The sequence below is a fragment of the Haliotis cracherodii genome, unplaced genomic scaffold, assembly GCF_022045235.1.
Source record: "Haliotis cracherodii isolate W230 unplaced genomic scaffold, xgHalCrac1.p SCAF_4, whole genome shotgun sequence".
In the NCBI taxonomy this organism is placed as follows: Eukaryota; Metazoa; Mollusca; class Gastropoda; order Lepetellida; family Haliotidae; genus Haliotis; species Haliotis cracherodii.
In genome coordinates this window covers 268,101-283,750 of record NW_027266297.1, presented here as the reverse complement: position 1 = coordinate 283,750, position 15,650 = coordinate 268,101, and the positions used below count along the sequence as shown (strand labels likewise).

The following is a 15,650-nucleotide window of genomic DNA, read 5'->3' as shown; positions in this document are numbered from 1 at the left end:
GTGGATGACTTTTGTTCCAGTTTTTGTTTCTCTGTTTGTTGTTTAACGGCGCACTCAGCAATATCACAGCTATGACGTCGGTCTGTAAATAATCAAGTCTGGACCAGACAATCCAGGGGGCACGGGACAGAATCCTTCCTGAGGGTTCTCATGACTATGTAGCTATATTTAGATGGCTGGAAGGCGTTCAGTGGGCTTGGCCTACTTTTCGTTTCAATTCATTGAGTCATATAGCCACATATCCTGTAAACTTCACGCTACAAAATTATGATGTTGTGCTTGGATATTAGCATATGTTAATTGTTTCAGACAGTATGCACACTGTATTTTATGTATACAGTCGTGCCTCGTTTATACGGACACTTGCGTCATTTCACAATTCGTCCGTATAAACGAATTTCCGTATAACTGAAACCAGCTTCTTACTGGAAGAGTTACTTCCCTTCAATTATTCAAGTCATGACAGATGACAGAACAAACAGATACATCCACTCAATCTTTATTCATACACATTTCAAAAAGTCTGTCATGGAAGTTTTAACTTTACCACATTTTGAGGTTTGAATTTTAAACAATAATGTGTCACTTGGTTAATTGACTTCTCACGAATCAAAGAATTACCACCAGCGGAAGTGTATTGTCCGGATAAGTGAGACAATTTTGTGTGCATTTCAGTGTTTTGTGTATGAAAATGACCGTCCGGTTCCGGAAACTGAATTTCCGTATATACGGGTAAATTTATATAGTAATTATTTCGTTTTGAATGAAAATCGTCCGGGAACCGAGGTTTCCGGATATCTGAAGTCCGTATAAGCGGGGCACGACTGTATAACTACATATTATAAAGCGTAAAAACATTGACGTCAATCATATAAATAAGTCGACAATAATAACTTCAAGGAGTGCTTATTTAATCATTAACACAGATAAGAATCATTCATTCAGCACAATAATACCCTGCCAATTCTATTATCAGCCAATCAGGAAACAGTATGTCCTTTGATGTGGCCAAAGTTTTTGACTTGCAATTTATGTGACGTTGTGTGTTTCAGCCTCTGCTGTGAAGGTCGGCCTGAGACAGGGGAAGGTGGTGATCACGGTCAAAGACGGGCCTGGGTTCTACACAACCAGAATACTGGCACCCATGTTGTCCGAGGCAATCAGGCTGTTGCAGGTACACCATTTTCTTAGACATTATTGATATCCTTATATTCACGGTAAGATAGATCCCAGCATTCCCTCAACTCCTAGGGTATAACCAGTGGGCCAAGGAACCGTTGTAGGGGGGGATGGAATGAAGGTTCATACTGAGGTTGGGACAAGTTAGATGGTTTATTATCACTACTGGCAGGAGTTTCGAGGTCAGGTCAATCTCACATCTTGTAGTCGGTCATGTATGTAGTGACCTGGTATTTTGTAATAAATGTTGTAAAACTTACTTTGACAACATCCGAAACTGAATGTTTACCTGGAACCTATTCATGTGTTTGAAATGGTTGTGGTTTGTTGTGTTTCCAGGAAGGTGTTAGTCCAACAGACCTTGACAGACTCACTAAAAAGTTTGGTTTCCCTGTGGGAGCTGCAACACTTGCAGATGAAGTGGGCGTTGATGTCGCTGCCCATGTAGCAGAAGATCTAGGGAAGGCTTTTGGAGAGAGATTTGGAGGAGGAAGCCCCGAGGTGCTGAAGGACATGGTTGCGAGTGGCTTCCTGGGTACGTGTATTGGTGCAACTCAACTCCATCGCATGCTCACCATAAAGAAGTTAACGTTTCACACACCTACATTAATTATTTGCAAGTATGAACACTTTTGAAGATTTGCAAGTGGATGGGAGTTTGATGTCCAGTGAAATCTACATATTTAACCCACTCTGGATATCTTTGTTTCCCAGGCCGTAAGAGTGGAAAGGGCTGCTATGTGTATGAGAAGGGGAGCAAGGAAAGACCAGAAAATGAAGAAGCAAAGAAGATCATTCAGAAGTACCATCTTGAACCTAAACTAGTGTAGGTGAACATTGATGTCCCTGGCTGTAGTCTGTGTGTCCCACTGGTGTGTGGGGCTTGACTCAGTTGCCATGACACCCTGGCTGTAGTCTGTGTGTCCCAGTGGTGTGTGGGGCTTGACTCTGTTGCCATGACACCCTGGTTGTAGTCTGTATGTCCCACTGGTGTGTGGCTCTTCACTCTGTTGCCATGACACCCTGGTTGTAGTCTGTGGGGTCCGGTGGTGTGTGGGGCTTGACTCAGTTGCCATGACACCCTGTTTGTAGTCTGTGTGTCCAGTGGTGTGTGGGGCTTGACTCTGTTGCCATGACACCCTGGTTGTAGTCTGTAGGGTCTGGTGGTGTGTGGCTCTTCACTCTGTTGCCATGACACCCTGGTTGTAGTCTGTATGTCCCAGTGGTGTGTGGGTCTTGACTCTGTTGCCATGACACCCTGGTTGTAGTCTTTGTGTCCCACTGGTGTGTGGGGCTTGACTCAGTTGCCATGACACCCTGGTTGTAGTCTGTGGGGTCTGGTGGTGTGTGGGTCTTGACTCAGTTGCCATGACACCCTGGTTGTAGTCTGTGTGTCCCAGTGGTGTGTGGGTCTTCACTCTGTTGCCATGACACCCTGGTTGTAGTCTGTGTGTCCCAGTGGTGTGTGGGGCTTGACTTTGTTGCCATGACACCCTGGTTGTAGTCTGTGTGTCCCAGTGGTGTGTGGGTCTTCACTCTGTTGCCATGACACCCTGGTTGTAGTCTGTGTGTCCCAGTGGTGTGTGGGGCTTGACTCAGTTGCCATGACACCCTGACTAGTCTGTGCCCAAGTGGTGTGTGCGTCTTCACTCTGTTGCCATGACACCCTGGTTGTAGTCTGTGGGGTCTGGTGGTGTGTAGGGCTTGACTCAGTTGCCATGATACCCTGGCTGTAGTCTGTGGTATGCCAAGGATGCCATGACATCCTTGAAGGAGGTTCAGATTGGATATTTGTCTTGACCTGACCTTAAATCTCTCTCACCTGTAAAGTTATTCATTATGTGAGAAGAATACTGGTGATTGTCAGAAGGTTGGTGGTGAATGTCTCCCATGTTAACTGGAGCACGTTCCCACATTTCCCCAAGTATACATAATGCCTGGTTGCCTTAAGCCCTTAAAAAGTCCATCACGTCAATAGTAAGATATACTGTTGTTTCTATTTTCAGGAACACAGACGAAGATGTGCAGCTCCGGCTTGTGTCCAGATTTGTCAACGAGGCAGTGATGTGTCTCCAAGAAGGAATTCTCAGAAATCCTGTGAGTTCATTGATATCATAAGCTGTTACAATGATTCTTCCAGAATGTGGGGGACACGGGTGGCCCAGTCGTCTAAGGCGCCGCGATTCGCTGTGCAGAGTTGCGTCCCTTGGGCAAGCCAGAAATCTATGATTGTGGGTTCGAATCCCGGTTCGCCCCAATTATGTTTCTAGGTTTGTCAGCACCATACCCGTGCTCGTGGGTTTCACCGAAGTGGTAAACGTCTGAGACCTGCATCACTTCGGGCTTTCCTCCCACATTAAGCTGACACGCCGCGATATAACTGGAATACTGTTAAAAGCGGCGTTAAACCCAACTCACTCACTCACTCACTCTTCCAGAATGTACCATCAAGCTATGTTGATACTAGTAGTGATAGTAGTAAATAGTCCTGGTAGTAGTAGATATCAGTAGTAGTAGATAGTCATAGTAGTAGATAGTCATAGTAGTGGATGAATCGATATCAAAACGTGCACATAGTCTTGTCCCCAAGCAATACAATCTTGAAGATTACATACTGCCCCAAACTTTCCATTGTGTCTGTCTCTACATCTGTACATAACATTGATGTACATATGCAGTTATCATTTTTTCGTTTTGTTTATTAACTTTGCTTGTCCCTCACTCTTAAACGATGACTTAAAGTTAAAGTGATAGAAGTTCTAACAAAACAAGTAATTTTTAAGACACTTAATGTTAAACTAAGTCTGAAATTGATGATGCAAGTATGTTTCACAGTGGATGTGTTCTGACATTTTCCTATCAAAGTAAATATCCCAGTCCCTTAATGTGATGTCACTCCAGTAACAGTCCAGTTAAAATGGCAAAAACTAACTGGTCCCCTGAGCTACTGGAATCAACTACCTGTCATGCCTGGAAGATTCGTCCTTGCAGTGAGCTAGTCACTGTGTGATGCTATTCTTACTTACACTTAAAGCAATATAACTAATTTTCTGTTGAGTATACATAAAGATTTGAGTCAATAAAAGCCACTCCTGTAACAGAAAAGTGTACAGACCTTGGCAAGTTGTAGTAGACAGTGGTAGTAGCAGTAGTAGTAGTAGTTGACAGTGATAGTAGTAGTAGTAGACAGTGATAGTAGTAGTAGTAGTAGTAGACAGTGGTAGTAGCAGTAGTAGTAGTTGACAGTGAGAGTAGTAGTAGTAGACAGTGGTAGTAGTAGTAGTTGACAGTGATAGTAGTAGTAGTAGACAGTGGTAGTAGTAGTAGTAGACAGTGGTAGTAGAAGTGGTGGTAGTAGTAGTAGACAGTGATAGCAGTAGTAGTAGACAGTGATAGTAGTAATAGTAGACAGTGATAGCAGTAGTAGTTGACAGTAGTAGTAGTAGTAGTAGACAGTGATAGTAGTAGACAGTGATAGTAGTAGTAGTAGACAGTGATAGAAGTAGACAGTGGTAGTAGTAGTAGACAGTGAAAGTAGTAGTAGACAGTGATAATAGCAGTAGTAGAAAACAGTGATATTAGTAGTAGTAGACAGTGATAGTAGTAGACAGTGATATTAGTAGTAGTAGACAGTGGTAGTAGTAGTAGACAGTGAAAGTAGTAGTAGAAAACAGTGATAGTAGTAGTAGACAGTGATAATAGCAGTAGTAGAAAACAGTGATATTAGTAGTAGTAGACAGTGATAGTAGTAGTAGAAAACAGTGATAGTAGTAGTAGACAGTGATAGTAGTAGTAGACAGTGATAGTAGTAGTAGTAGAAGTAGGCAGTGTTAGTCGTAGTAGTAGACAGTGGTAGTCATAGTAGTAGACAGTGAAAGTAGTAGACAGTAGTAGTAGTAGTAGAGAGTGATAGTTGAAGTAGACAGTGATAGTGGTTGTAGTAGTAGTAGACAGTGATAGTAGTAGTAGAAGTAGGCAGTGTTAGTCGTAGTAGTAGACAGTGGTAGTCATAGTAGTAGTCAGTGAAAGTAGTAGACAGTAGTAGTAGTAGTAGTAGAGACTGATAGTAGTAGTAGAAAACAGTGATAGTAGTAGTAGACAGTGAAAGTGGTAGACGGTAGTAGTAGTAGTAGTAGTAGAGAGTGATAGTTGAAGTAGACAGTGATAGTAGTAGTAGTAGTAGACAGTGAAAATATGTAGTAGAAAACAGTGATAGTAGTAATAGACAGTGATAGTAGTGGTAGTAGGCAGTGGTAGTAGTTGTAGTAGTAGTAGACAGTGATAGTAGTAGTAGTAGTAGTAGTAGACAGTGATAGAAGTAGTAGTAGACAGTGGTAGTAGACAGTGGTAGTAGTAGTAGTGGTAGACAGTGGTTGTAGTAGTAGTAGTAGACAGTGGTAGTAGTAGTAGTAGACAGTGGTAGTAGTAGTAGACAGTGATAGTAGTTGTAGTACACATTGGTAGTAGTAGTAGTAGTAGTAGTAGTAGTAGACAGTGATAGTAGTAGTAGTAGACAGTGATAGTAGTACCGTATATGACCGCGTATAAGCCGAATTTTGAGGACCAGAAAAAAAATTCTGTAGAAAGGGGTCGGCTTATCCACGGGATACACTTTCATGATAGTGTTTTTCAGATCGTGATCTGTCAGAAACATCGCCTGAATGACGGTCCGATAGATCAGAACTTCCCGAAAGTTTGGCAGTTGCCACGACTAGAGCCATTATTGTTATAAATTATCAATAAAGTTATTATTATACACCAATGTTGTCATTATTAAAAAAATGTTATGCATGTTACTACTTCCGATAATAAGTTTTCAATTGAAAGTTCAAAGTTTATCGTTCTTCGTAAATTCCATAATCTTTACATGTAACAATATATGTAATTCACAGCTATAATATATAATCCCCAGATGAAATCGCCAATAGCTATTACGTACGTTTTGCAAAGTTCATAAATTGATTGTGAACAAGTGTCTACCTTTATTGAAAGAGGCAAATAAACAACTGTATCGGCGAGTTATTCCATTCGCCATTTGCAAAAACATGTGATCAGCTGTTTCCTGTGACGTCACAAACGGTGACCACTGTGATTGCTTACTGTTGTTTAAAAAGCAACACGGTACACAAGGAAATGAGCACTGATAATAACGGGCCGATTGGTATTGTCATGTTGTTTACACAAACATTTTCAAGTTGTGGGTGCTTAGCGATCGTGTTGGGAGTAGGGGCTTAATTCCCTTGTTTTCGAGAGATTAGTTTAATAAACTGGAGAAGCCTGTGAGTGATGGTCATTCAATGTGTTCATAGTATGATAGTTTATTTAATTCAATTGGATTAACATACAATAGTGGTGTAAAGGGGGTTATAAAGGTTGGTATATTTTTACTGACAGACATTCTCATCATGAGTTTGAAACGAAAACGCCATGCTTACGATGCTGAATTTAAACTGCGAGTCTTCGCTCTAGCTGATATATTTTCTCACGGGTTCATAATTCTATATACTCCGATTCACAAAATGGCGCTTCGTTGTTGATGGCAACATATAACGATCATTATGAGATTAAAAAAACCCACGAGAAACAGCTTCCCACATTATGAAACTGGATGACTGATTTGTTAAATCTTTATTAGAAATAATAATGACTTTTTCAATATAATTACAACGTTTTTCATCTTATATTTTTGAATATCTGCGAGTACCGGCACATGTCTTGCAGTCCGACTTCGCAGTGTTTTTTGCCTTTCAATTCCTGGTTCGGCTTATCTCCGGGTCATATCAATTTCTTTCGTATTTCAATAGTCAAGTTAACACCTCGACTTATCTATGGGGTCGGCTTATCCGCGGTCATATACGGTAGTAGTAGTAGTAGTAGTAGTAGTAGTAGTAGACAGTGATAGTAGACAGTGATAGTAGATGTTGACAGTGATAGTGGTAGTAGTAGTAGTAGACAGTGAAAGAAGCAGTAGAAAACAGTGATAGTAGTAGTAGACAGTGTTATTATTATTAGGATAAGACAGTGATAGTAGTAGTTGTAGACAGTGATAGTAGTATTTGTAGTAGTAGACACTGATAGTAGTACAGTCGTGCCCCGCTTATACGGACTTCAGATATCCGGAAACCTCGGTTCCCGGACGATTTTCATTCAAAACGAAATAATTACTATACAAATTTACCCGTATATCCGGAAATTCAGTTTCCGGAACCGGACGGTCATTTTCATACACAAAACACTGAAATGCACTCAAAATTGTCTCACTTATCCGGACAATATACTTCCGCTGGTGGAAATCCTTTGATTCGTGAGAAGTCAATTGACCAAGTGACACTGAGTTACGTTTGAGACGCGCTTGTTTATTGTACATGTAATCCCCTTCGATAAATATGGCGTCTGTGGAGGTCAGAGGTCAAAGTTGACCTTGATTATGTATTACGAGAACATTACGAGGAATTGTTTTATATCTAGGGATTAAGATTACCTTGTGTATTTTGCATAATTGAAGGGAAGTAACTCTTCCAGTAAGAAGCTGGTTTCAGTTATACAGAAATTCGTTTATACGGACGAATTGTGTAATGACGCAAGTGTCCGTATAAACGAGGCACGACTGTAGTAGACAGTGATAGATGGTAGTACAATGGGTAATGTAGTATCTCGGCATACAGAAGACAGTTACCGAGTAAAGAAATTACTATAACAGTTCCTGTGCTGGCTCGTGCAGATATTAGGATGCCCCTGCAGGGTTAGAAACTAACAGTGTTCGCCCACTAGTAGTTATAAGGATAACATATAGCAAACCCTTAAAAAGGGAAATTTTCTACTAGTCCTTATGATACCTTTACCATTGGGCAGTTTGGCAAGGACTATAGGACTAGTGCCAATTTCTAACACTGCCCCTGTTGTGTCCTATAGTTTGATGATGTGAATAATTGTATGTACTTACAGCTGGAAGGAGACATTGGTGCTGTGTTTGGCCTTGGGTTTCCTCCATTCCTTGGCGGTGAGTGTTTTTCTTATGGTTGTGCTCATGTCTCTGGCAGCAGTGCAAGCACAGGGGCCCAGTTGTGCTCTAAGTCGCTGTGCAGAGTATGAATCCCTGATTGGTTATGTTACTTGGTTTTCTCCTGCCGACACACCGTGACGGATACACTTCCTCAGCAACCAAATTGGCAGCTCAGTCATAAGTGTATTATGCATATATACATCCGAATACATTTGTTTCAAATGAAATATCTGATACTTATTGTGAAACATGAAAAGTGATAAGTGACCGTTTCACCCATACAATTCATCACATTGTGTCTTGAACTCTGTGGGGCTGTTGGGTAGGCTAGTGGTTAAAGTGTTCGCTCATCACGCCGAAGACTCGGGTTTAGATTCCTGACATGGGTACAATGTGTCGGCCTATAATTCTTGTGAATACCTCACCTCTATCACATCAGTGCCATAAATTCCTGTTTATACTGAGAACCACACTATAATTTTTTATAAATTTTCAACAGACGTCCACTACACTGCCAACATATCCATAGTTGTGAGGGAAACCCTATCCCTTGCCAGAGGCGCCACTGCGCATGCGCAAGGCGGGAATCTAGTCATTTCTTTCCTGTGTGTCCTGATGACAACAAGGAAAAAAATTTGTTGCACAATCGAACACGTGATTGAGTTCCACATACTAGATAGATCGTCTCGAGCTTCATAGATACAAGCAAAGAGCAGTTCTACAAGCAGAACGGGGGTATAGAAGATCAGAGTCTCTAGTAAGTAATTAGTTAAGAAAAGTGTTGTGGGATGAGATCTTCATCTCATAAGCAGACACCTGTCTGTTCGGGCTGTGGACAGCACCAAGCTCCAGGGGATCCTCACCCTAGATGTCTCGCATGCAAGAAAAGCAGCTGTACACAGAAGTCAAGGTGCAGTTATTGCGAGCATCTGTCAAAAGAAAAATATGACAAGCTCTCCAAGGCATGGATCAAAAATCCTGATTATAAAAAGGTCACTAGAGCATCTACATCAAGAAAACAAGTGATTAAGCCCGTGGCGTAACAAAGTAATCACATGGGTGACAGGCGAGTGTCGTGTGAGGGCGCCGTCTCACCTTATGAGGAGAAGAGACCACGTCGCTCATCCCACTCTCCCTATAATGTTGAGGAGCAGATGCATGTTACCGGTCAATCCGAAAGTACCTCTAACTTGCATCTGGCAATGTCTGGTACGGTCTATCATCGAGTTTGGACAGAAACTAACGATTTTCACCCTCTGCCGCGTTCCACCTTTAACGTAAATGAGGTCACGGAAAGAATAACAAATTCTATGTCTGTAATGATTGACACACGCATGCAATCTATTTCTCGAGAAATCTCAGATCTAATGGAATCAGTTAATCAAACCCGGCTTGGCCAATCAAGGATTGATCACGAGAGTAAACAGAGATCTAAGGCTGAATATGGCAGTACACCCTCATACAGCAGACATGTACAAGGTTATGCTGAATCAGACTATGAGGACAGTAGGAGAATTATACTAAGAGACAGAGAATCTCATAGATCTTCTCCCTACCACGCATACCATAGGGTTCATCGTGAATCACGGTCTTCACACCGAAGTATGCATAGAAATACGCACCAATCACCGTCAAGCCACTATGATAGACGCACCGACAAAGCTTGTGCATATCAGGATAGTAATCCTAAGTGTGCACCCTCTCATACTGCCACACAGTCCTGTTATACGGGCGAAGAAAGCGAGTGAAATATGACAGCACCATACAGTTATAGATCACGTGATTCCCGCACAGCTTGTCGTAAATCAGACGACCGGGATTACGAAACCCTCAGCCATACAACCCAATCCCAGCACAGCCAGAGTAGGGGGTGCCGATCTACACCTGAGTATTCAGGCTATGGGGACACTGCTATAGAGGAGGATTATAGATCAAACAATTACTCCCTTAGAGACATCATAGCAGAACTATGAACTAATGTCCACCTTAAAACCAGATCAGGACAGTATACCCGTTAAACCCTTGATTGAACGTGCAGGATATGAGGGACCCGATAAGGGGACCGAACCATTCCATACGCTTCCCCCACCGTTATATTTGGATGACGTCATCAAGAGAACTGAAAATCAATTGAATTGTTCAGCGGGACCTAGTGCTAAACTGAGGCCTGTCTATATTAGATCTGCTTACAAAACACATGATGATCCGTTCACACTACAGCCTAGCATTGACGAAGATTACTTCGATCTGGTTAAGAAATCTAACCCCAATATGCGCATTGATATGTCCAAGATCAAGAGCTTGTATAAGGTCAATAGACAAATGATTAATACCAGTTCTTACATCATATGGTTAGCAGCTGGTATTCGCCATGTCATACCACCGTGCAACCAGAGCGAAGATCTTCCCTTAGACACTTCCACGGAGATGACTAGTCTGAAGACGGGATTTATCCTAAGCTCATTAGACCACATACTGAAGATGCAGGAAGACCTCCTATCAGCTCAAGTATGGATGTCATCGCAGTTTCTGCTCATGCAAAGAAGACACTTACTACAGCAAGTTCATCATGTGATGCCAGACCCTTTAAAGAGATCCATGATGTCACAGCCCATTACGTCATAGCAGATTTTCAACGGTAGACTGAAGTCGGTGAAGGAAGCCATTATCTCGTCAACTAACCAGAAATTTCAGGAATCCACCATCTCATTAGCATCCAACTTACAGAGACAACCGGCGGTTACTCAACCCCTGCGACGGAGCCCTGGACCCCGACGCGAACAGCCCAACCGGGATTCTTTTCGAGCCTCTACACAGAGAAACAGATTGTTTCAACCCAGGTACAAGAGCTCCAAAGTTGATTTTCCCACTTCACAGAGAGGACTTAGCAGAGGAAGAGGCAGTTCCCGTAGGGGCCCCCTCCGTAGATGACTTCACCATAAATCTACAGACCCATCCAGATCCTACCGACTTCGCCTGCCCTACGAACAACGACTTAGCAATACGGAAGACCAAGGACACGTCTACTCCAAATCCAGTCGAACTAGCCAATCTTACAAACATCGACCCAAGACTTCCCAAGTTCAAATCTCATCCTATTCCGGGACCTGTCGGGGGCTGTCTTATGCAGTACGCAGACAACTGGGAGACCATCACAGACAAATCATGGTTACTCGAAGTAATAAGAAGAGGCTGCAAACTTCACTTCTTAAAACGACCAAAACTAGTCATTCATCCTTCCGGACCCCGATTCCAGCTATCAGGACCCAAGCTAAATGCAGCAGAAGTGGCCATACAAAAATTACTCACAAAAGGAGCTATCAGCACCCTAAAGGAGTCAGACACCACCCGCGGATTCTACTCCCCAGTTTTTCTGGCACCGAAGAAGAATTCTTCAGAGATGAGATTAATAATAGACCTAAAAACTCTGAACAAAGATTACCTGGAAAAACCACCCCCATTTCAGATGGAATATATAAAGAAGTTGAAGAATTCCCTAAGACAAGCAGATTGGATGATAAGCATAGATCTCCAAGACGCATATCTTCACGTCCCAATCCATCCAAGTCATCGTCGATACCTACGATTCGCTGTCAACAGTCAGAGATACCAGTTCAGGGTACTACCATTCGGCATATCCATCGCCCCATGGTTATTCACCAGGATCACAAATCCCGTCATTGGCTTCGCCCATATAAAGCTCAAGGCTTCACGGATATATAGACGATTTCCTATCGGTCGATCAGGACAAATCACAACTCAGTCTAAACACAGTGTGTCTCATCCAACTTCTCACACACTTGGGTTTCCTGGTTCACTCTCAAAAATCAGAGCTAGTACCCACACAGGCCATCACCTACATAGGCGCAAGATTTATTCTCGACAAGGGCATAGTCGCACCCCCAGAGGACAGATATGCAAGAGTACAGCACATGATTACGAGCGCACTCGATCAGCCCGTCAAGTCGAGACGCTGGTGGATGTCTTGCCTAGGCACGCTCACATCTATCCAAGACCTAACCTACAGAGGCAGGCTACAATTACGGCCCTTGCAGATTTGGATGAACACCACCAAGAACCTAGAGCTGGAAGCACTAATTCAACCCCCACAAGTTCGAATCTCAGAACTCCGTTGGTGGCTAAATCGTCAAAATGTCATGCCAGGTATTCCAGTAAACTACCCCACCCCCGTACATCAACTCTACACAGATGCATCAGGAGAGGGTTGGGGTGCCCATATGGACGATGTCACCATTCAAGGGAAATGGTCCTCCCAAGAGAAAGAGTTGCACATCAACTGTCTAGAAATGAGAGCGATATATCTAGCATTAACAGCTTGGCTAGATCATCTACACCACTCGTCAGTGAAGATCGCTACAGACAACTCAACCGTGGTCGCTTACATACAGCACCAAGGAGGCACAATTTCTCAGCCTTTACTGAAGGAGGTTACACGTTTATATGCCTTGGTAGACTCAGTGAGTTGCAAGATCGAAGTAAGACACATTCCGGGCAAGCTAAATATACTAGCAGATTACCTATCCCAGAAGAACAAGATAGTACCCACAGAATGGTCACTACATCCTGAGGTGTTCAAGTGGATAACCCAGATATGGGACATTCCAAACCTAGGTCTATTCGCCACATGTCTCAACAACAAGCTACCAGTCTATGTCAGCCCGGTACCAGACCCACTAGCACTCCAAGTAGATGCGCTCTATATGGAATGGAAGGGAATGTTTGCTTACGCATTTCCCCCATTGGCTCTCCTAGACAGAGTACTGAGGAAAATAGAGGAAACGGACTGTGTCATAATCCTCATAGCCCCGGCTTGGCCAAAAAGGGCGTGGTTTCCGAGACTTCTACAACTCCTGATAGAAGTACCTCTGAAACTCCCAGTACGTCGCGACCTATTGAGACAACCAAAGACGGACATATTTTACGGCCGCCTCGACAACCTCCATCTTCATGCTTGGAAGTTATCTCGCATAAGATGCAAGCAGCCGGTTACTCTAAATCAGCTGCACGAAGAGTGGCTAACTCATGGAGACCAACCTCATCTGCATTATACAATAACAGATGGGACAAGTTCGTCGAATGGAGAAGAGGGAAACAGTTACATGGAGATATAACGGTACCTATAGTAGCCGATTTCTTGCTCCATCTCAGAAATGACAAGAAATTACGACACGGCACTATCGAAGGGATATAGATCAGCCCTGTCATCAGTATTACAACACGATGACCTATCTATAGGTACCCATCCAGTACTAAATCGACTTATGAAGTCTTTTGCCCTGGAAGATATAAAAGTACCACATACTTTTCCTAAATGGGATCTATCTATAGTATTGTCAGCATTGATGAAAGCACCGTATGAACCCATGAGTAGTGTGACATTACTATCAGTCTCCAAGAAAACTGCTTTTCTCTTAGCCATGGCTACGGCGGCTCGCGTGTCAGAACTACACGCTATTGATATCTCCACTGTAACCCATACCAAAGAATGGAAAGCAGTTTCATTCAGATCGCTCCCTGAATTTATTGCCAAAAACCAGTCGTCAACCTTCGGCCCACTCGGACACCGGCAATACACAATACCATCCCTAAGTAAAAGTGTGGACTTCCCGGATAGATTGCTTTGCCCCATAAGAGCCTTGAGATATTTTATCACAGCGACTCAACCCCACAGAAAGCAGAGAAAACGCCTATTTATCTCTTGCAAGCCCTTGTCAGAAAAGGACATCGCAAAGGGCACTGTAGCGGGATGGCTAAAAACAGTTATCACAGATAGCTATAAAATGGCGCAAATCTCAACTCCGATTTGGGGTAGCTGCAGACCCCACGAAATCAGAGCACTGGCAACAAGCCTAGCCACATGGAATACTGCATCCATCGAACAAATTGTGGCCAGCTGCCAGTGGAAGTCCCACAACACTTTTTCAAACTTTTACTTACGAGACATACAGACTGATCTAAATGGACTATACACTCTGGGGCCTTTGGTGGCGGCCCAGGTGATAGTCACCAAGTAACCTGTTCCCTCCCATTTCCAGGAAGGGGAAAAAAGATGGGGTGTGTGGGGTGTGTGTGTGTGTGTGAAGATTTCAGAAGTACCTCATGAACTCAGGGTAAGTTGTATTTTGTTACTGGATTGCGCTGTTGAGTTAGTAAAACAGGGCAAATGACAACACTGAAATCAGAGATCGAAGGATTAAGTGATATACGGTAATCTACATGATAGGAACGTCAATGTACTACCACCGGAAGTGACGTCATAGGAGTCATCACACCGGAGAAACGTTCAGATAGGTTAAATATCACTATCCAAAAGGGCATAATGGTAAACCACGTCATAAGTGATACAGGAGAATAGTGACACCGGAAGTGACGTCACAGATGACGTCATCACAGGAAACAACGTCACTAAAATGTCTAAGTATCACAAGGGAATATACATATACCCTTCACATGATGCCTTGAAAATTCTATACGTCTAAGTCTTTTAAGTAGACTATTAGACACATCCGTTTTAAGACCCTTTTGGCATATAATCCTTGGTTTTACCACTTCACTAGCCAAATATCTAAGGGATGCTAGATACCAGAACCCGCCGGTCCCTCTGGTGTATACTGGCACTGATGTGATAGAGGTGAGGTATTCACAAGAATTATCAAACAAGAGTTATCATTGTGAATAATTCTAAGAATACCACCTCTATCACATCAGGAATTAATCCCTCCCACCTCCCCAAATATCTGCATCTAGTTGATGAGAATATGGGTTATGACTAGATTCCCACCTTGGCGCCTCTGGCAAGGGATAGGGTTTCCCTCACAACTATGGATATGTTGGCAGTGTAGTGGACGTCTGTTGAAAATTTATAAAAATTTATAGTGTGGTTCTCAGCATAAACAGGAATTTATGGCACTGATGTGATAGAGGTAGTATTCTTAGAATTATTCATAATGATAACTATTGTTTGATTTCTGGTGTCCCCCGCCGTTATATTGCTGGAATACTGCTAAATGTGGCGTAAAACCATACTCACTCACTCACTTGAACTGTGTAATGAGGAAGTGTTACTATGGTGATGTTGTAGGCCCCTTCCGCTACATGGACCTACATGGAGCCAAGCCCCTGGTGGACCGCATGCTCAAGTACAGAGACTTGTATGGAGTCCAGTTCCAGCCTTGCCAGTTGCTCCTGGACCATGCTAACGATCCATCCAAGAAGTTCCACTCTTGAACATACGAACAAAATGGACATTAAGATTATGTTTTAGACTGTGATGTCATCCATGACATAAGCGGTTGCCTCCCTCGTGGAGTAGTGTCAGATTTTTTCATCATGTGCTATGCAGGTTGAGTGAGTCGTGTACATGTTTCATGCACACAAAGTGCTACATCTATTGTACATATTATTGTATGAATGAATATAAGTTTTCCAATAAAACTAATATGCCTTG

The 15,650-nt window shown here is 42.8% G+C and overlaps 1 protein-coding gene across 1 annotated transcript in view; it reads left to right on the top strand.

The window, feature by feature from the left end:
* Nucleotides 1–15,650, top strand: part of LOC139478771 (trifunctional enzyme subunit alpha, mitochondrial-like) — a 68,753-nt gene extending 53,103 nt beyond the window's left edge. Inside the window, exons 17-22 of the mRNA XM_071261387.1 lie at nucleotides 1,053–1,174; nucleotides 1,519–1,714; nucleotides 1,894–2,005; nucleotides 3,186–3,276; nucleotides 8,125–8,179; nucleotides 15,285–15,650. Of these exons, the coding sequence (XP_071117488.1) occupies nucleotides 1,053–1,174; nucleotides 1,519–1,714; nucleotides 1,894–2,005; nucleotides 3,186–3,276; nucleotides 8,125–8,179; nucleotides 15,285–15,430 (722 nt within the window). The 3' untranslated portion in view covers nucleotides 15,431–15,650. The remainder of the gene's footprint in view (nucleotides 1–1,052; nucleotides 1,175–1,518; nucleotides 1,715–1,893; nucleotides 2,006–3,185; nucleotides 3,277–8,124; nucleotides 8,180–15,284) is intronic.